The sequence below is a fragment of the Phalaenopsis equestris genome, unplaced genomic scaffold (genome assembly GCF_001263595.1).
Source record: "Phalaenopsis equestris unplaced genomic scaffold, ASM126359v1 Scaffold000002, whole genome shotgun sequence".
Lineage (NCBI taxonomy): Eukaryota > Viridiplantae > Streptophyta > Magnoliopsida > Asparagales > Orchidaceae > Phalaenopsis > Phalaenopsis equestris.
This window is the reverse complement of record NW_018164444.1, coordinates 72,495,518-72,515,899: the sequence shown is the minus strand read 5'-3', so window position 1 is coordinate 72,515,899 and position 20,382 is coordinate 72,495,518. Positions and strand designations below refer to the sequence as shown.

General features: G+C 34.5%; 1 protein-coding gene across 1 annotated transcript; it reads left to right on the top strand.

Moving 5' to 3' along the window:
- The first annotated feature begins 992 nt into the window (after positions 1-992).
- Positions 993-20,382, top strand: LOC110038591 (putative F-box protein PP2-B12). The gene is made up of 3 exons (XM_020743468.1): positions 993-1,412; positions 1,516-1,634; positions 19,619-20,382. Exons 1-3 carry the CDS (start codon positions 1,125-1,127, stop codon positions 20,235-20,237), a joined length of 1,026 nt encoding a protein of 341 aa, XP_020599127.1. The 5' UTR covers positions 993-1,124; the 3' UTR covers positions 20,238-20,382.

The window sequence follows — 20,382 nt, the reverse complement described above, 5'->3', positions numbered from 1 at the left end:
ATTTAACAGCCCAAAATCAAAGGAGATGTGACAAGAATCTCGCTGAGAAAAAACCAGAAGACCTCACGAATTGAACGAACTGATAACCAATCTAGTCGACGAAAATGTTACCGGCTGACAAAGGCAAGTTCAGTCGACATAAGAGCCACCCAGACCAACATAAGACAAGCATCCACATCGATCACTCCGAAGGAAACAATCGAACAAAGGTCTAGCATCTCCAATGATATAACAAGTATCAACACAAAACTCTCTCAAAAGCTCCCTAAAAAAGTACCTGTAACAATAATCATGCAAGTCAGCCAACCGCTCAAAAGTCAATCGACCATCACACTCAATAACCGACCGACTTCCCATTCAAGAACCAATCGATGCTCAAACGAAAGTCGATAAAAAAAAGCTCGGTCGATCGATCCAAGAGCTTGACAAATAGAAGGTGCATGCACACAAGCATACCAAATTACCTATACAACCCCTCTAGAGCAGGGGTAAAACCTATAATTTTACCTTTTTGGCCCTCAATCTTTTATAAATAGGAGAGTCATATCAGATATTAGAGACTTTGACTCTTCTCTCTTGACCACGTTCGATATATAAAATGGGCTACAAGAGCCTGAGAATACTTCATTTTTCCCTAGTGGGGCAAACCGTTGTACACTCATTCCTTTCTCGCTCTCCTTCTCATTTCTGGTTCCTACCACTTTATTTCTTGAGCATGTCTCATAGAATAAATCTGGATTCACCTGATATACAAATATACAAGAATTGCGTGTTACGTAACAAAATGCCCCAAATAAATAAAGAAGTTTGACTTAATATTATATAATAAAATTAGTCTAATCATTCTTTATAAAATCTTTAGATTTACATACATACCACATTATTTCTATATATTTATATAAATATAAGTACTAAAATTATAAAAACTAAAATGTTGACGTTAGTTCTGTAAATACAAATACGTGAGGCTCTTTTTCTCAAAATGTCCACATTTAGGTCGGTTCGACATTGTTAAGTCGGTTCCGTTGATCGCCCTAAGGGAAGGAAGCTTTTCCCGCATTCACCACGTTCCCCTGCATATATACATACAGGCGGAAAGAGCAAGAAGTGAGAGGGAGAGAGAGATGGATGTTGAAGAAGGAGGTTACGTCGTCGGGAGCGAAATTCAGAGGCTGCCGGAAGAGTGCTTGTCGCACGCTATATTACTAACTTCTCCTCGAGATGCATGCCGATCGGAGGCGGTATCGGCGGCGTTTCGCTCCGCATCAGCGTCCGACAACGTTTGGAGAAGCTTTCTTCCGTCCGATTACGCTGAGATCCTCGCACGAGCTGTCGATCGGGTGGAATTCGCATCGATGAAGCATCTCTATTTCCGCCTCTGCGATCCAATACTCATCGATGGCGGGAAGATGGTTTGTTCCTGTTGATTATTCTTTTTTTCTTAATTTATGGTGAGTTTGGTTGCTTTGTTTTTAATTTTAAGTTTTTGGTCTTGCTGATGCTTTTTGTTGGCAGGGTTTTTTTGTTGATAAAGAGACCGGGGTCAAGTGCTTCATCTTGCCGGCGAGAGAGCTTTTGATTATTTGGGGGGATACTCCTCAATATTGGAGATGGAATCATGACCCTGAATCAAGGTATTAAAGTTATTCTGAATGTTTTGTTTCTGCCCGTTTAATCTGATTCTGATTTTTAGACGAAATTGTATTGATATTGATGAAGTTGTGGGTTGAATGTTGATATATATATTTTTTTTCATAGTGGCGTAGAGAAATCATAAACTGAACTCTCCATTTCTCTCTGTTTTTGTTGGAAGATTTATATACATACCACTCGGTTCTTATGTGTTTACATATCTAATAACAAAACTTCAATTTTTACATGCAATCCACCTCATCCCTGTGTGAAAAGTGTATTTCACTTTTTTTAAAAGTTAAAATGGTCTTTTTTTTATGTTATATAAAAGATTTGGACGGTAAAAATGTAAAAGTATAGTTTTAAGTGTTATATATGTAAGTACATTGGAATTGTGTGGTATGCATATAAATTCCCCTTTTTTATTTGACATTTTTTTTCTTATAAATAGTTTATTTATTTATTTTTTAATTCTTTGTTAGGCATATATGGACTTTGTGGGTTTTTAATAATTGTCTTTTTGAGTTTAGCTTAACTTTCTATGCTAGTGTAAAAACATGAGTATTTTGGAGGAAGGCTTCTAAATCTCTGCTCCTGTCTTGAACTTAAAGTAACATTTTTACAGTTTTACTATTTTATGGAGATGTAGGAGTTGATGAAAGACATCATATTTTTCTTTTATAAGTTGGTGTTTTAAATAGTGTGGAACTTAATTGTATTAATTTATGGAGAAAAAATTATCTTTATTAAACTCATAAAAAATGTCTACCTGTTATCATTATCTATCATTTTTTTAGGATTTATATTGTAGTACCTAATGCCATCTACCTAATAAATTCAAACTTACTATCTAATCTTCAAACATTACATAAGTTGACGCATCCAATGCATTAGAGTATCCTATGAATAAAAGCAACTAGAAAGAAGACGGACAGAGAGGGAAGAAGCTTTCTTAGTAGAGTAAAGAAGAAAGAAAGAAGCTTATATAGTTGAGAAGCGAAGACAGCAGTAATAACAATAACAAATTCTTTCTCTTTATTTAGCCTTTGTTTTGATAATATGTGATTGTGTCTTCTCTCAATATTTGATATTTGATGGTACAATTTTGACTATTGGAAGGTGTAAATAGAAGACTATCTATATCAAAAGTTTTGTCAAATTTTGAAGGTATCAAAGCCTTTCATTTTTGATCAAATATTGGGTTAGACTTATTCATGTTATTGGGAGTTATTCACTTATTCATATTAGGAATGCTGCCTCCAACCTTCTTAATGAAAATATCAGAGGCATGATAAAGGCATTATTAGATAATTATGAGAATTAGATATGTTTTATGTGCAAATTTTATGTCCTTTAGAAGTTTGAAGGAGCCTTTATTCTTTAGCATACCAATAAGTTTAATTCAATCACATGTTAGTTTTGATTAAATTCATTTCTTAATTTTAATTATGTCGCTTTTTGATCAAGCAAATTGAAGTTGAATGATAGCAGGGACCTTATTCTTAGTGAAGATATATGATGGCTTGAGACTGGAGAACTCTTTTTTTTTTCTTTGTTTTGAATATTGATAATAAGAGCAGGTCTCAAATTAAAAGAAAAATATCAAGACAAAGGTAAATCTAAATCATAAAATAAGAGCCAACATATACATCAAAATAGAATTAAACCTTGAGGTCATCTCGGTGGGTGTTGACAATATAAAAGGTCACAACATATGATGAAAAATTGCAGCAAGTAAAAGAAGGGTAAAAATAGGAAGTCAAAAATTGTGAATGTTGCCACGAATGAAGTTCAAGATGCATTGATCTTTGATGCTATAATCCAATGGACATATGGATATTAGACTCTGGTGCATCATTTTAAGCTTCTTTTCTTAAAAAATTAACAACATTATTCTACAAGTAGCTATGGTAAAATATTTCTTGCTGAAGATGAGTTCTTAGATAGTGTAGGCATTAATGATTTGATACTTCATATCATAGCTGGAATCACATAAAAGTTGTTTAAAGTTAGACACATGCTTAGCCTATGGAGAAATTTGATTTCTATGAGACAAATTTCAATAGAAAGATGCAATTTCACATTCAGTGACATTTATAGGATAGCCAAAGAAGACAAGAAACAAGACTGATGCACTATACACTGCCACAAATATTGAAAAAACAGGAGATCCAACGTTTTCCACTAAGAAGATTAATATTTTGCCATAAAGATTAGACCACATGATTGAGAAGTTCCTAAACTTCTTTCATTTTCAAGATAAATTTTCTTATTTAAAATTTATTTAGTTCTGATTTTTCTGTAGATTGTATTTTAAGCAAAACAGAAGAGTCAATTTCTCAAAAATTGAAAGGGTTCTTGAAATCAAAAGTTTAGAATTAATGCCCAAATTTTTGGGGGCCATCTTCCATTTCATCTGTAGGTAATTTGATATATTATGTCATGCTCATAGATGACTGCATCCGAAAGATGCATCTATTTTATTAGAAGAAATTTGATTTGCTAAATAATTTTGTAAGATTGAAAGATTAATTGAAAGTGAGGCTAATGTAAAAGATTAAATGCTTACGATTTGATAATGATGGGAAGTAAAATAGCGTGAATTTAAAAATTATTGTGTTTCTAATGCAATTTTATGTAGAGAGCAATTATAAAGAAAATTTCAGTAGAATGGAATCACTAACAGAATGAATAAGATTTTAAAATTAAGGGCTTGAAGCAAGTGTCTACATGTAGTCCTGAAAAAAAATATATTTGGTTGATGCAATAAATATAGTAACATGTCTTGTCAATCTAGGCTCATCTTTAGCTCTTAATTTTAGGTTTTCTTAAAAAGCCAGATCTCTCACGTTTGAAAAATTTTAGGTTTTCTCTGTATTTGACCCTTATTTTTGCAACAATTAGTAGTGTTCTCTCTCAATATTTGAAATTGAAAGAGCGGCATCTCAATTTTTTTCTTTATATTTATCTTCGTATCCATTGGAAATTTATTTATTGGTTTTTTAAAATTTATTGAAATATGTTATTTATGTGCAGCCATAGACGCAGATGAATATCGTTGAATCAAATAAGCTTGTGCATCTTGTGACTAAAGTCTTTGGCTCTCTTATTCTTCTTTTTCATTTAGTTTTATTTGAGTTTTTATCATTAATCTAAGAGATTGAACTTAAAGGATCGATTTTTAATATTTTTGTTTTAGTTTTTTTCAAGATCTTTTTACCCTAAAAGTGGGATGTGTTTTGTAGAAAACAAATAATGGGGGAAAACTCTCAAGAATCTTATTCACATTTTTTCTACAAGATGGGAGGTATATATACATCTCCCAAAGACATTATAAAATAATAATAAATCAAAAAATAATGGAAAAAGAATTAGAGGTCAACGATCCTATAGGAAAGCACCTGGTTAAAACCCCCGAGGGTCATTGAAGGACAAATGTAATGGTATAGAGCATCAATCTGTGCTTAAGTTCTTTGTTATCTAAGAGTCATAAGGATATGATTCAAGAATACAAAGCCTTGATTCATGTCTGAGGTTTTTTTGTTATGATTGGAGCGTAAATTCAACACCCCCCTTAAAACTGGACTGTAGTGGTTTCTCTTCCAGGTTTGTTTATGATATTAGATTACAATGTTTTTTTATGAATATGTCAGCTAGTTGATTTTCTGTAGGTACATATGAAGTACAAATTAGACTATTTTTCAATTTTTCTTTTATAAGTGTATCAATTTCAACATGCTTGGTAAAATTATGTCTTACATAATTACGCACAAGATGGACAATATATTATCATAAGCTCTTTTCACCTATTTTTCAATCCTCTAATATAATTTTAACTCATAGAAGCTCATATAAATTTTGAGTAATGACTCTAAACTCGACTTCAACACTTAATCTTGGATTCACAGGTTGTTTCTTGCTTCAAGTTATGAGATTTTTTCCTAAGAATATACAATACCCTGAGGTAGATTGATACGTCTCGACACCAAAATCAACAAGCAACGACAACAAAACAATGATAGATAGATGGAAATAAGTCAAATAAGTGCTACCATTACGAAAAATAACTGCAAACAAGCAAGATGCAAAAGATGATATACTTTCGAGAGGTAAATCGACTCTCTCACATCTTAGACATCGCTAGAAACACCACCCAAGAGAGAAAAACACAACAACCAACAAAATAATGCATAAAGAAGGCAAACCCTAGTTTCTCCCCTTAATAGAATCCCCTTAAAGCATTTCAAAAACTTTCCTTTCTAACCTTCCCTCTTTTTCATTTCTCCTCCTTGCATAGGTAATTATAACCTTGGTGGACCTCACCCTTTCCTTTCCTTCTGTGTCTCTCCCTATAAGCTCCAATTCTTCCCGTCGCCAAGACTGGCCTGCCTGTGGGTCAGTGATAACGCTTCAAGCTTGTCCACGGTGAACTGGTTGGTGTATGTGTGTAACATAGACCTTCTATCCACCGATGATCCAACATAATTTGCATTTGTGCATCCTTTAAATTGTAGGATATCATGTCTTTTGTATAAAATTGCTTTTCCTCAGCCTAATTTGAGATGTCTGAGAATTCTATTAGTGGCTTGAAGATGTGACTCATTACATTTATGCATGAATTGACTAAATCAATTTACTCGAATGAGATGTCAGGACACGTGTGAGATAAGTAGATCAATTTTCCCAATAACATTTGATATTTTCCCATATTTGCATCAGCTTTTTCATTAAAGTCCAATTCTTGTCGTGGTTTTGTTAGAATTTTACAGGCTTGCACTCTCTATCATTCTGGTCTCTTTCAACAAATTCATAATATATTTTTGTTGAGAGAGAAAGATCTTTTGTTTCGATTGAACCACTTTTATTCTGAAAAAGTATTTGAGTTTTTTCTAATTCTTTAATTTTGAGTTCTTCGATCAACATTTCTTCGTATCATCATGCTTGTGAATCACCTTGTAAGCTCCATTGTTGCTCAACAATCTGACAACATTTTCCATTTGACCAATATCTCCTTTGCTCCCCCTACTCGTCGGCGCACTCTTTCGATCTCTAACTGCTTCAAAATCTTCTCCAAGTCTTCTGTCAGCGTTGGTGGTAGTGTAGGTGAGAGTGTATAATCTTTAATCTCATGTTTTAGCTATGACACATGGAAGACCGGGTGTAGTGCAGATGATGATGGTAACTTCAAACGATAAACCACTTCGTCGATGTGTGTCATCACCTTATATGGTCCAAAGTATCTTGGTGAAAATTTCTCTCTCCTCCTGGCCAATGTCTTCTGTCGGTAGGGCCTCAGCTTCAAGTTGACCGTATCCCCTGGTTCAAACTTCATCTCTCCCTTGTGTTCATCCACTTTACTCTTCATGGTTTGTTGAACTCTTAGTAAATGCCTATTGAGCTCTGCTAGTATCTTGTCACTCTCCTTCAAGAACTGATCGATGCTAGATACTGGTGTGTCTCCATACCTATAATGGACCAAGTGAGGTAGATCCCGCCCATACAATATCTTGAAAGGGGTGGTCTGTGATGCAGTGTGGTACGTGTTATACCAATATTCATCCCATGCAATCCACTTGGCAAATAGCTTCGGAGTATCAGATACAAAACAACGCAGGTATGTTTCTGCACTCGTGTTGGCCACCTCCGTCTGTCCATCGGTCTGGGGATGATATGCGGTGCTCCTCTTAAGGACAGTCTCTTGCAACTTGAATAGCTCTTTCTAGAAGTGGCTGAGAAACACTTTGTCCCTATCCAAAACAATCGATTCCGGTATTCCGTGCAAACAGATTATTTCTCGGATAAACACCGCTTTGACTGGGACCGTCGTGTGGGGATGTCGTAAGGGAATGAAATGTGCATACTTATTATGGCGATCCATGACCACCATGATCACTGTGTACTCTTATGACCGTGGCAATTTTTTATGAAATCCGTCGTCACTTCTTCCCAAATCTTTCCCGGCAATACTAATGGTTGTAGTAACCCTCCTGGTGTCGTGGTCAAATACTTGTGTCGCTGACATGCGTGCTTTTTCTCATCATATTCTCAACTTCTCTGCGCATTCCCACCCAATAAAGTTCTACCACCAGACGACTGTAAGTCTTCTGCACCCCTGAGTGTGGCACAAATTGCCCCTAGTGGAATAGCTATTGTCATCTCAATGCAATCCTTGATGGCTATTTAGATCCCATACTAACTTGGCTCTTATCTTCCTCAGCTCTTCATCTTTCGATCTTTTGTCTCAAGGCTTTCCAATCTAGGACCAAGGTACCGATAGGGCCGTCAATTGTGGTTCCTCTACCTTTCTTGACAGTGCGTTCACTGCCTTGTTCTCCAATCTTGATCAGTATTGAATCTCAAAATCATATCCCAGTAGCTTTTATAACGATCTTTAATGCTCCTTGGTCAACATCTGCTGTTCCAGAAGATAATTTAAACTCCTTTGATTTATCCTGACCACAAAATGTCATCCCAATAGGTAGGGCTGCCACTTTTGAATGGCAAAGATAATTATCATCAACTCCTGTTCACATACTAACTTTAGTTTTGCTCTGGCCATAAGAATCTGATTGAAGCAGACAATCGGTCACTAACTCTGCATGAGCGCTGCTCCCAATTCGTACCTTGATGCATTTATTTCCACCACAAATGGTTTAATGAAATCTGGAAGTGTTAATATCGGTACGCTTGTCATGGCCCTTGATGTTCAAATGTCTGTGTTGCTGCTTCTCTCAATTTGAAATTTTCTTTATTCCACTCCTCCATCAGTGAACATGCAATCGTATATCCTTTCACGAACTTTAGCTAGTAGCCGGTGAGACCAGAGATCCCTTCAACTCCTTCAAACTTCTTGGTAAGAGCCAATCAACCATAGCCTTGATCTTGGACGGATCCACTGCTACACCAGTTTTGGTTACCACATGTCCTAGATACTTTACCTGCAGTTATAAAAAGGATCATTTCTTCAAATGGACATACAACTGGTGCTCTTTCATCGTCTCCAAGACTACCCTTAGGTGTTCCCACATGCTCTGTCTTTGTTTGATTGTAGATTAAAATGTCATCAAAGAAGACCAAGATAAATTTTCAGAGGTAAGTTTGAAAAACCCTATTCATAAGAGACTGAAATGTCGTTGATGCGTTAGTGAGACCAAACGACATCACTAAGAACTTCTAGTGTTCTTCATGTGTCTTGAACGATGTCTTTTGCACAATCATCCTAATCCGATGGTATCTCGACTTAAGATCAATTTTTGAGAAATTGACTGCTTCATAAAGCTCTTCTAATAACTATCTATCACACGAATATGCAACTTATCTAATACTGTCTCCTTATTCAAAGCTCGGTAGTCCACGTAAAATCCCCAACCATCATTTTTTTCTTAGCCAACAGGACGGGACCGGAAAGAGGGCTTACACTAGGCCTGATAATCCTGGCCTCAAGCATCTCTCGGATCAGCTTCTCTATCTCTTCCTGTTGAATCTCGGGGTACCTTATGATTTGACACTGATGGGGGAAACACACTCCTTCATGGTACTAGCGTGCTCGTAATCCCTCAGGGGAGGTAACCTGCTTGGTTTTTGGAAGACATCATTGAACTGTTGTAGGAGCTGCTAGACCCCTTCAGGAAACTCTGTTAACTCTGAAACTTGAACCTCTTAAATGCTCTGCAACTCTACCAAGTAGCCCAATACTACTCCCCATATCGCTTGACCATGGGTTTGAGCGCCACCATAGTTTTTCATAAATTAACATCTCCTCTCAGCGTCACCTTCCTACTCTTCACTTGGGACTCTATCGTCAGGGACTTCCAATCCACATTCATCTCCCCCGGCGTTCGCAGCCACTTCATCCACAAAATTATATATGTGCTGCCCAAATCTAAGGGAAGGAAGTCATCCATTGTCTATAGGTTGTGGAGTGTCAGAACCAACCCTTTGCAAATCCCCCCACTTTTCTCCACCTTTCCTATTTCCATCACGACGTCGAAGCTCTCTGTAGTCACCAGCTTCAACACTAGCTTCCCCACAACCTGATTTGAGATAAAGTTATGTGTGGCCCCACTATCCACCACTACCACAATCAGTTATTCCTCAATCCACCACCTCGCTTTCATGGTGTGATTCAGGGTAATTCTCACAACCGAATTAAGAGACACCTCCGCCACATCCAAATGCAAATGCTCATTCTCGATCGTGTTCTCCTCGAACTCCTGACTCTTTGTATCCTTCTCGTAAACTAGAAGAATCTGAAAGGTGCGCTCCTTACAACGGTGGTCTGGTGCATATTTCTCTTCACAGCGGTAACTCAATCGTTTTGCTCTTTTATCCTGCATTTCTGCATCTGTGAGACTCTTAAAATTTCCCCCAGAAAGGGTTTCTATATTCTTCTCCTTCGGTGTCTCTTTATGAATTGACACCGTCTGGGTCCTCAGTGTCGTGTCTGTCAAGTTGCTCTTGTAGAATCCTCCGGTGTTGCCGCTTTTACTGGTTTTCCTCAACTATTTTTTTTCCTCCATCATTTGGGCGAGCTCCATCATTTCCCTCAATCATCGCGGTTTTAAGGATTGGATGGCTACTTGGATGTCGGGCTTCAAACTTTTCAGGAAGTTCCCTTCCAGTCTTGCTGCAGAAATATCCCTCAACCTCCCTGACAAGAGCTCAAACTTCTCCCGGTATTCCGTAACCGTCCCTCTTTAGCCGAGCATAGAATTGCTCGTGTAGGTCTCCTTCTCGAATGACTTAGAAACTCTCTAACAAGCAATCCTTAAACTCCCCCCATGAGTGTATTGGATCTCTCGCCTACATCCACTGAAACCACGCTAAAGCCTCTTCCTTCAAGCATTGTCCTGCTGCAATGAGCCACTCTTCCTCCCTCTGTCAACCCATTAATTGCAAAATATCGCTTCTCCCATTACACCTACCTATGTGCATCCTCCTCTTTGAAGATTATCTTCTTTAGTTTTCTACCCCTTGTATCTCCACCTGAATTTCCTCTTCCTCTGAGATTTCTCCCCATGTATCTAGGGTGAATCTCCCTCCTTTGGTTATATGCATATTCAACTCCCGATTTTCTCCTTCCTCCACATACTCTTTCGTGCCCCTTACACCATCCTTCCAATTTTCGGCCCACCCCCCTCCTCTCGGAGTTCCAGGGGGACACTCTTGCTGGTAGATGATGTTTTCCTCGTTGTCTTCTAACTCAATCATCTTCCCTTTTAGCCTGACCAATGATTCTCTAATCAACCGTTGGTTAGGGTTTGCAACTAGAACGGTTGATACAACCTTGGATTGCATATCTACAGATTTTTTCATCATCTCCCACATTTCTCCTATTCTCTCAAATACATCCTCTAATTGACTTTCAATAGAAGAAAACCTGTTCTCCATGGTGGTGAACATCTCTTTCATCCCCGATCTGATTTGCCCTATCTCATCTTCTAACACTTCCACTTTTTTTTGCTGTCATCTCACCAAAATCAACAAACAATAACAACAAAACAACGATAGATAGATAGAAATAAGTCAAATAAGGGTCGTTCTTACGAAAAACAAATTTAAACAAGCAAGATACAAAAGATGTTTTACTTTCGAGAGGTAGATTGGCTCTTCCTCACCTTAGACGTTGCTAGGAACAATCCCCAAAAGAAGAAGAAACACAACAACAAACAAAATAATGTATAAAGAAATCCAATCCTATGCTCTTTCCATAATAGAATCCCCTCACAACATTTCTAAAACTTTCCTTCCTAATTTTCCCTCCAAACTCTCTTTATTTCTTCTCCTTGCATAAGTGATTATGGCCCTAGTGGACCCCATCCTCTCCTCTTCTTTTGCGCCCTCCCTGTCTGCTCCGCCCGCTTCTTCTTATCGCCAAGGTCGGCCTGCCTGTGGGCCGATTATAATGCTTCCAGCTGGTCTAGGGTAGATCGGCTGGTGTATGGGCGTAACATACACCTTCTATCCTCTGATGATCCAACATAGTCCACATTTGTGTGTCCTTCAACTTATAGGATTTCATGTCTTTCGTAAAAAAATTGATTTTCCTTAGTTTGATTTGAGATGCATGAGGATTCTATAAGTGGCTTGAAGATGTGACTCTTTACGTTTATGAATGAATTGACTAACTCAATTTACTTGAATGATCAGGACGAGTGTGAGATAAGTAGATTAATTTTTCCACTAACATTTGAAATTGTCCCATATTTTGATCAGCTTTTTCATTAGGGTTCGTTTTTGTCTTGGTTCAGTTAGAATTTCAAAAGGCTTGCACTCTCTATCATCTTTGTCTCTTTCAACAATTCATAATATATTTCCGTTGAGAGAGAAATATTTCTTGTTTTGATTGAACGACTTTTATTCTCAAGAAGTATTTGACTTTTTCTAATTCTTTAATTTTGATTTCTTCAACAAGTATTTTTCTGAGAGTTTTTTTTTATCTCAATTGCCAACTCCTGTAACAATCATATTGTTAACATTTCACAATAAGAGTTGAGATTTTATTATCAAGACTGTGTTTTATGAAGAAAATATGGTCTCATTGATTCTGTTTGTATCAAGCTCCTACCACATCATTTGTAAATCTTTTAAACCAAACTCTTGGTGATTGCTTTTGTTTGTATAGGAATTTTTTCAATTTGCATACCTGTTCTTTTTTAAAAGAGCCATCGAATACTAGTGTTGGATCCATATAGATTTTTTTTAACATCTTCGTTTAATAAAATATTTTTATATCATGTTGTTGTAAAGGCTAACCATAATTTGTTGTTAGAGATATCTTAATAATATCATTTTTTGCAATAAGAATAGAAGTTAATTGATAATCAATCTCATATGATTAAGTGTATTTTTTTATTACTAATCTTATTTTATACTTTTTTATGCTCTTGTTTACTTTATATTTGGTCGTTAAAATTCATTTGCATCCTATTAGCTTCTTTTCTTCTAGTAATTCAACGATCTCCCATGTATGATTTTTTTAAGGCATTCATCCCTTCTCTTAAGATTTTTTTGCAAGTTTTCTTTTTCGAGTACCTCAAATAGAGTTTATGGAATGAAATTATGATTAATTTTGTTGTTGGTTAGAAAGAGCTTATGAGAGAGAATTATGAAATGAGGTGTATTAAGAGAAATGATATAAATGAGTGATAATATGTTGAGTAGTATTACCTTGTACAAATTTTGAGTCTTGGAATTGTTAGAGATTTTGGTTGAGCTCGTTGCTTCTTGTATAGACCTTGAGGGGATGGTTGCTACAAAATTTATATTTGAAGAATTTTCTATTATAGTAATGTCAATATGAAAAATATCATCAAATTTATTATCAGGATGTTAATTTTTTCTCTAAAGCTGAGTTTGAGTTAAAAAGGTATGAGTTTAATCAAAAGTGACATATTGAAGTGAATAATTTTTTTGTGAGTTTAGGATAGCACTTGTATCCTTTTTGTGTAACAAAAATTTTTCAATATGCACTTTGAGAGCTTTTTGGTCAAAATCTTCTCTTTGGTTTTTAAATATGAACATAAGTAATGCATCTAAAATTTTTGGAGGGCTCTTTGAGAAATTTGTATAAAAGAATTCTATCTGATAATTTACTGAACTTTCAGAATCACTTACACTTGAGGGTATTTTGTTGATTAAATAGGTTGTTGTTAGAACAATTAAGACGGTCATTGTTGGGTCCCAAGCCTCGGATACGAAAAATAGAGAATTGCATTAGGTAGTTGACAATTAGTATAAAAAGTTGTCTTAAAATTATGACGTGAATCAGTTACAGTATTGTGTCATTGTTAGGGTGTCTTTTGAAATTGATGTGTTATATGACTTGAATACAATAAAAAATATGCAAAGGTCATTGCATAAGCACCTGGGTGAAGTGTTGAATAAGCAGAGATTCCCACATCATGGATGAGATACAGGCAAAGAAGTTAGTCCATAAAATTAATATTAGGATATGAACTAGCTATATACGTATTCTCACTAGTAAATCAATGAAATTAATAGATATTATGAATCATGAACATTCAAGAAACTAAATGTGTTAAAGAAAAACTGAGAAGATTAATAACTCTGGTTATAAATATTAATATTCATTTAGTAGTTGTACTAGAAATAGTGTAAATTTAATTATAAATAAGAATTTGAAAGATAATATTATAAAAATTAATATAATTGGAGATAAAATTATAGCTCGAAATATTATTGTTGATATTAAGATTCTTATTATTATAAGTGTTTAAGCTCTCAAATTTTAAAAACTCGAAGTACTTAGAATAACTAGTATAAATGATATCTTTTGAAAAATAGTTTTTATTAAAAGAAATTTAAATTGATATGTTGATAGGCTTGGTAGAAGATTTTGAAAATATTCATGGTATGTGTGATTTTGAATTAACTAATGAAGAACGTAGAGTCATAAATATTTATTTAAAGTGTATTAAAGATGAAAATCTAAAAGCGATTATCTTAGATGAAGATATTCAACATAGATGGGCTAGATATTCTGATTAACTTTTTAATAAAGATTGTGAAAGTATTGATTTTAGTGATCTTAATGTTGTAAATAATAACATTTTTTTTTATTTTTTTCATCGCATTAGTAAAATAGAAGTTGAAGAAGCTTTAAAGGAAATGAAGTGTGAAAAAGCAGTAAGAGTTCATGGTAATTAAATAAGCATGAAAATATTTAGGAGATATGCGAATTTCTTGGCTTACTTAATTTTTAAAGTTTTATTTTTAAGAATAAAAAGGATGCACAAGATTGTGCAAATTATAGGGGAATTAAATTAATATGTCATACATTAAAGCTATTGGAGAGAATAATTGAACATAGGTTACGTCGTGATACTAAAAAAATCTCAAAATGAATTTGGATTTATGTCTGACAAGTCTATCATGCAAGCTATATATTTATTGAGAGGTTTGATGGGGAAGCACAAAGAGAGTAAGGAGAATCTACATATGATTTTTGTTGCTTTAGAAAAAATTTAAGATGAGGTTCTAAGAGAAGTACTTTAGAGAGTTCTAGAGAAGAAATATATTGACATCACTTATATTCAAGTCATTAAGGATAATATATATTAGAGTATTTACTCATGTTCTAACACAAGGTGGATTCTCTGATTTTTTTTCTATTTCAGTTGGATTACATCGGTGTTCAACTTTAAGCCCATATTTTTTTTGCTTTAATTATGCATATTCTTATTGGATATTTATTGGAGGATGTACCTAGCTGTATGCTTTTCGCTACGATATTCTTCTTATGGATAAGGCTACAGAAAGTTCAGGAAAAGCTTGAGTTATGGAGGTCAATTTTAGAGTCTGAAGGCTTTTGTTATTAGTAGAATTCAAATTGGATGGCTGAAGTGAAGGAATGCATCAGACCTATTGTGTGATAGAAAAGTATCACTTAGACTTTCAAGGAAAATTTTATAAGATGGCGGCGAGACCTGCAATGCTTTATGGCGCAGATTGTTGTCTTGTAAAAACGAAACATAAAATTAAGTTGAGTGTGATGAGAATGCTCAGGTGGATGAATGACTCTGCACATATAAATAAAATGTGAAATAAATATATCCGGGAAATAGTTCGAGTAGCTCCAACGGCAAACAAGATTAGAGAGTTGCCTTAAATGATTTTGTCATATTAAACATCGACAATCTGATGACCCAGTTAGGAGTAGATGTTTTAGATTTGACTTATGTTAATACATGGGCATGTTGTATAAAAAATGATCTTAATTTCTTAGAATTAAATAATAATATGACATTAAATAAAACACAATGGAGAAAAATGATTAATGTTACCGACCCCACGTAGTGGGATAAAGGCTTTTTGTTATTGTTGTTGTCAGAACAATTTTCCTTAATACTATTTCGGTATATAATTATGCATGGGAAGTACATAGTTATCTTCAAAAGTTGATTATTTTTCATTTATTTTACTCTATTTTGTTGGAGTGTTAGTACGGAAAGATTAGTGGATAATACCTTCTTTGAAAGAATGATTTTATTTTGTGATTAAAATAATCACGAGCATTATTAGTTAAAAAAAATTTAGTTAAATAAATTTTCTTATCATGGCATTGTCCGTAGAGAGTATAATGTTAACATTAAATTTTTATTTAATTAAATATAATAATATTATTCGAGTGCAGTCATCAATTAACGTAACAAAATCAGTAGTTCTAGAGATAATAAGGATTTTATTGGGTCCTCATATATTAGAATAAATTAATACAAAAAGATTACAAGATCTAGAGTTACTTTCAAAAAAGGAAATAAGCTCAAGTTTAGAAATTTCACAAGTTTCACAATAAAAATCTTTAATATTTAATATTTATATTTATTAAAAGAGAAGAAAATATAAATCGAAGCTTTTTAAAAGAATGATATCCTAATCTATAATAATGTGTTCATATTTTGTCAGTAGTATTAGAGAGGTGAAGGAGTACGATAATTGATCTTGATCTTTGAAAATGTATGATTCCCGTATTGAGATATTGAAAACACAATAATCAGTAAATAATATGATTTTGTAATTATTTTCTTTGATAAATTTGTGAATAAAAGTTAACTACAATGTGTGGGACTTGTAATATGTTATCGAGTGTTATGAGAGATTAATGTCTCTCTCGCCTGCAATAGTGTTTAAAGGTTTATCCACAACTTTTATTTTCTTATTGCTAGGATAGGGTTTGTAAGTTTGAAATACATTGACAATATTTATTTTGTGGTCGATGGCCCTAAATATAGGGTCCATGAAGGGAAAAAACTATTAAAGATACTAATAGCATAAGAATTAGAAATTATATCACTATGAGCAAGCGAGCAAGATCTTGACGATTTTTCTAAGGAATTGAACTAATTCCTTAACTTGTTAATTTCTTGTGAGTTAAGTCCTTCTGACTTCATCTTTTTATTTCCTCATGGTCTTGGGGCTTTTCGTGAAGTTATTAGCATGTCTTCGATTTTTTTTTTTTTGATGATGTAGTTATACCAGAGATTTCACCAGAGATTTCTTTTGCAAGAAAGATGTTATCATTCTTTTGAGAATGTTACGTGATAAAATATCTTTTATCTTGGAATTCAGAATTTATCATGCTAGATTTTTCAATGGTCAGACCATTAGTCACCACCATCCTTCTTCCTTCTTTGCTTGAACGAGAGAGAATTCTTCATTCATAAAAGGGAGATTTTCTCTCGTTAAGATTTGAATTCAAAATTTGTCAAATTCTTTGTTGAGTATCCTCTCGCTCAACAAATTTTATGAGGATTCTCTCATTTTCATGGCAGAACATCGTGAGATATTGGTAATAGTTCAACTATAACCAATAAAACTTCATGGCATTAAAGTACTCATTGTTAGAAAAAATATTTTATTTGGTATTAAAACTTCATTGTTATGAGTGCAACATATTTGATCTTTTAAGTATATTTGTTTAACCGCATCCAAAACCTCTTTTGAGGTGGATCGCTCAACAAATTTTACGAGGATTGTCTCAATTTCATAGCAGAACATCGTGAGATATTGGTAATAGTTCAACTCTAACCAATAAAACTTCATGGCATTAAAGTACTCATTGTTAGAAAAAATATTTTATTTGGTATTAAAACTTCATTGTTATGAGTGCAACATATTTGATCTTTTAAGTATATTTGTTTAACCGCATCCAAAACCTCTTTTGAGGTGGATCGCTCAACAAATTTTACGAGGATTGTCTCAATTTCATAGCAGAACATCGTGAGATATTGGTAATAGTTCAACTCTAACCAATAAAACTTCATGGCATTAAAGTACTCATTGTTAGGAAAATTATTTTATTTGGTATTAAAACTTCATTGTTATGAGTGCAGCATATTTCATCTTTAAGTATATTTGTTTAACCGCAGAAACACAGAAGGTTCATTAATCTTCAGTAGTGTGGTGTTCCACAACCATATTTTGATCATGGAATTAGTTTCTTACCAAAGTAAAAAAAATTGGATATTTGAGCTCCGGAGGAAGATCCATTAGATTTTGGATACTTTTCTCTTCCTTTAGAAAAGTATTTCACAATTTGAGTCGATTTATGATAATTTATCCCGTTTAACTAATCAGGTGCTTTAAATATTTGGTTTTTTTCCTTTGGGCTAAATTTTTTGCTGTTAATTATGGTCGATCTCTTTGAAGAGAAATCAAAGAACCCAAATATAGTGAATAGAAGGAGAATAAAACAAGAAGGATAAAGTTGGAATTGGAAAACTTTACCTTGGAGAATAAAAATAAAAATGGGAAGGAACGCCTTAACCTCCCTTTGATACTATTTAGAAAATAAGCAATGGAAAAAAACTCTCAAAGATTCGCATTCACGTTTGTACAAGAGGGGAGGTATGTATACAACTCCCAGAGGCAGTTTAAAATATGAATAAATCAAAAAATGAGAGAAAATTAATTAGTGGTCGTCGATCATTTTGAGAAGCATACGGATTGCAATCTGAGGATTATAGAGAGACAAATTTAACGGTACAAAACCTCTATCGGTGTGCCTTAAGCTTTGAACTGTTTCCCTTGAAATGCTTATGTTTATTTCTAGATAATATCTGGCCTAGCTCTCCAATCTCAAATTCATTTAGGTTTACATATTACATTTTTGGATTAGCTGAAAACTCTGCTATTAAGTTTTCCTTGGAATTCTTGCATCCATAAAACTCAACTAGCTTCGGTTACATTTAGTAAATTTTAATCTTAATATTATATAATTTCCTCTTGCTTTTTGCACCTCGCAACATTACTGCTAAATTTATTGGTGGCTTTATTCAAGTGGTGGCCTTTTTAGCAAGCCTTTTTCTCCTCAGATGTCAGAACACTTGGCTATTCTTTATCACTTCGTGAGGAAGTAACCCAACTTTTATCACCATGAGATCTAATTATTTTTGCACTTTATCAAAGCAGCTTTAGATGTACGGGCCATTTGGTCATTTGGAATTTGGTTCTTTAGTATACTACCATGAAAATCATAACAATTTGGTTCTTTAGTATACTGCCATTAAAATCATAGTCATGTTATTATAAAAGGAAGGAAAATTTACATGCATAACGCAATTATTATGTATTTATATATCTACACTCAAAGTTCAATATCTACATTTATAACACTGTAAGTGTATAAACTTATGTATGAAAATATGTATTTTACCTTTTTAAAAAATAATGAATGTGCTGTTATTTATGTGATGTTGAAGATTTGAGTGATATAAATGTAATCATGAATGTTTAGGTGTTTGATATGTAAATACATATTAATTGTGTGGTAAGCATGTAAATGCGCCCAGAATGCAAATATGTAATGCTTACAGCTCTGTTGTTTTTACTACCTTTGGGTTGCACTTCCCAAATAATTGTCGAAGCCGTGCAATGATTTGCAATCCAGACCCTTTTTGAGAACTTTTTATTTTGGAAGATCTACATACATTCCACTTTTGTGTATTTACATGTCTAATACCTAAACTTCAATTTTTACACACAGCGCACGCATTTATATATATATATATATATATATATATATATGCCAACAGACCTATGCATAAAAAGATGTATTTAAAAGTTAAGTGATATTTTTGTTCGATATAAATGATTTGGGTGTTAGAAATGTACGAAGCAAAGTTTAGGTGTTAGATGTGTAAATACATAAGAATTAGGCGGAATGTATGTAAATGCTCTAGTTTTTTGCCCACACCTGTACTTCTAGCTTCTGAAACTGGTTTCAAAAACTAGGATTTAAATTTTTTAGAAATAAGAATTTAGATTTTTATTTTTTACTTTTTTTAACTAATGAAGCTTGTTTGCAAAAGTTCAAATGCCACTGCGGTCTTACAGTGCTGGTAATTCTCTTTTGGATTTTCTGCTAAACTGTTTTTAAAGCTTTCATGTATGATATTATATTATTGTACTGCTGCACCTATTGCATTTTATATATATATGACTGAGAAGAGTGCTGTTGTGCAAGGTTTCCGGAAGTTGCTGAGCTAATGAATGTATGCTGGCTGGAGATCCGTGGCAGAATTAACTCTAGGCTGCTCTCCAAAAGGTCTAACTATTCAGCCTATCTTATATTCAAATTATCAAGTAGTGCGGCGGGCTTCAACGATCCTCCACAAAAGGCATCGGTCACCATAGGAGCAGACGACTCACCCCTTTCAGTGCGCCTGATGGAAGAACAAAACTTTGGCAGGCCACGGCCGATCTTACGTCGGCCGAGATATTTTCGAAACTTCTTTCGCCGTGCAAATTTTCCGCAAGAGCCGCCGGAAGATTTACGAGAGCCTCTGAACGAGCTGCATGTGCGAGATGATTTGCCGGAAGAGGCGGACGAGGCTCGGCATGATCGACGGCAAAATCCAGATGTAGAAGGACAAGATCAATCAGAAAGGGATGGTGAAATTGTGGGAAGGCCTCAATTAAGGCAGGATGGGTGGATGGAAATTTTGTTGGGGGAGTTCTATAATGAAGATGGAGATGATGGGGAGGTTGTTATGTCGTTTTTGGAGATCAAGGGAGGGCATTGGAAGAGTGGCCTTATTGTTCAGGGAATTGAGATCAGGCCTAAGAAGGGGGTTTGTATGTGAAGTTTAAATACTGACTTGCTTTTTTTTCTTCTTAATTTCAATGGTATTTTGGCTGTTCTGTGAACTCTAATAATTTTGAAATGTGGTTTTGGTTGTTTGTGTGATTTTTTAATGTAACTGTGCTTGTTAAATCAACTCACTTTGT

What these genes read in the sequence shown, in the direction of transcription:
- LOC110038591 (XM_020743468.1), top strand. Translation starts at nt 1,125, where the DNA reads ATGGATGTTGAAGAAGGAGGTTACGTCGTCGGGAGCGAAATTCAGAGG. An exon ending in TCATCGATGGCGGGAAGATG is followed by an intron (nt 1,413 to 1,515) that starts GTTTGTTCCTGT and finishes TTTTGTTGGCAG; the next exon opens with GGTTTTTTTGTTGATAAAGA. An exon ending in AATCATGACCCTGAATCAAG is followed by an intron (nt 1,635 to 19,618) that starts GTATTAAAGTTA and finishes CTGTTGTGCAAG; the next exon opens with GTTTCCGGAAGTTGCTGAGC.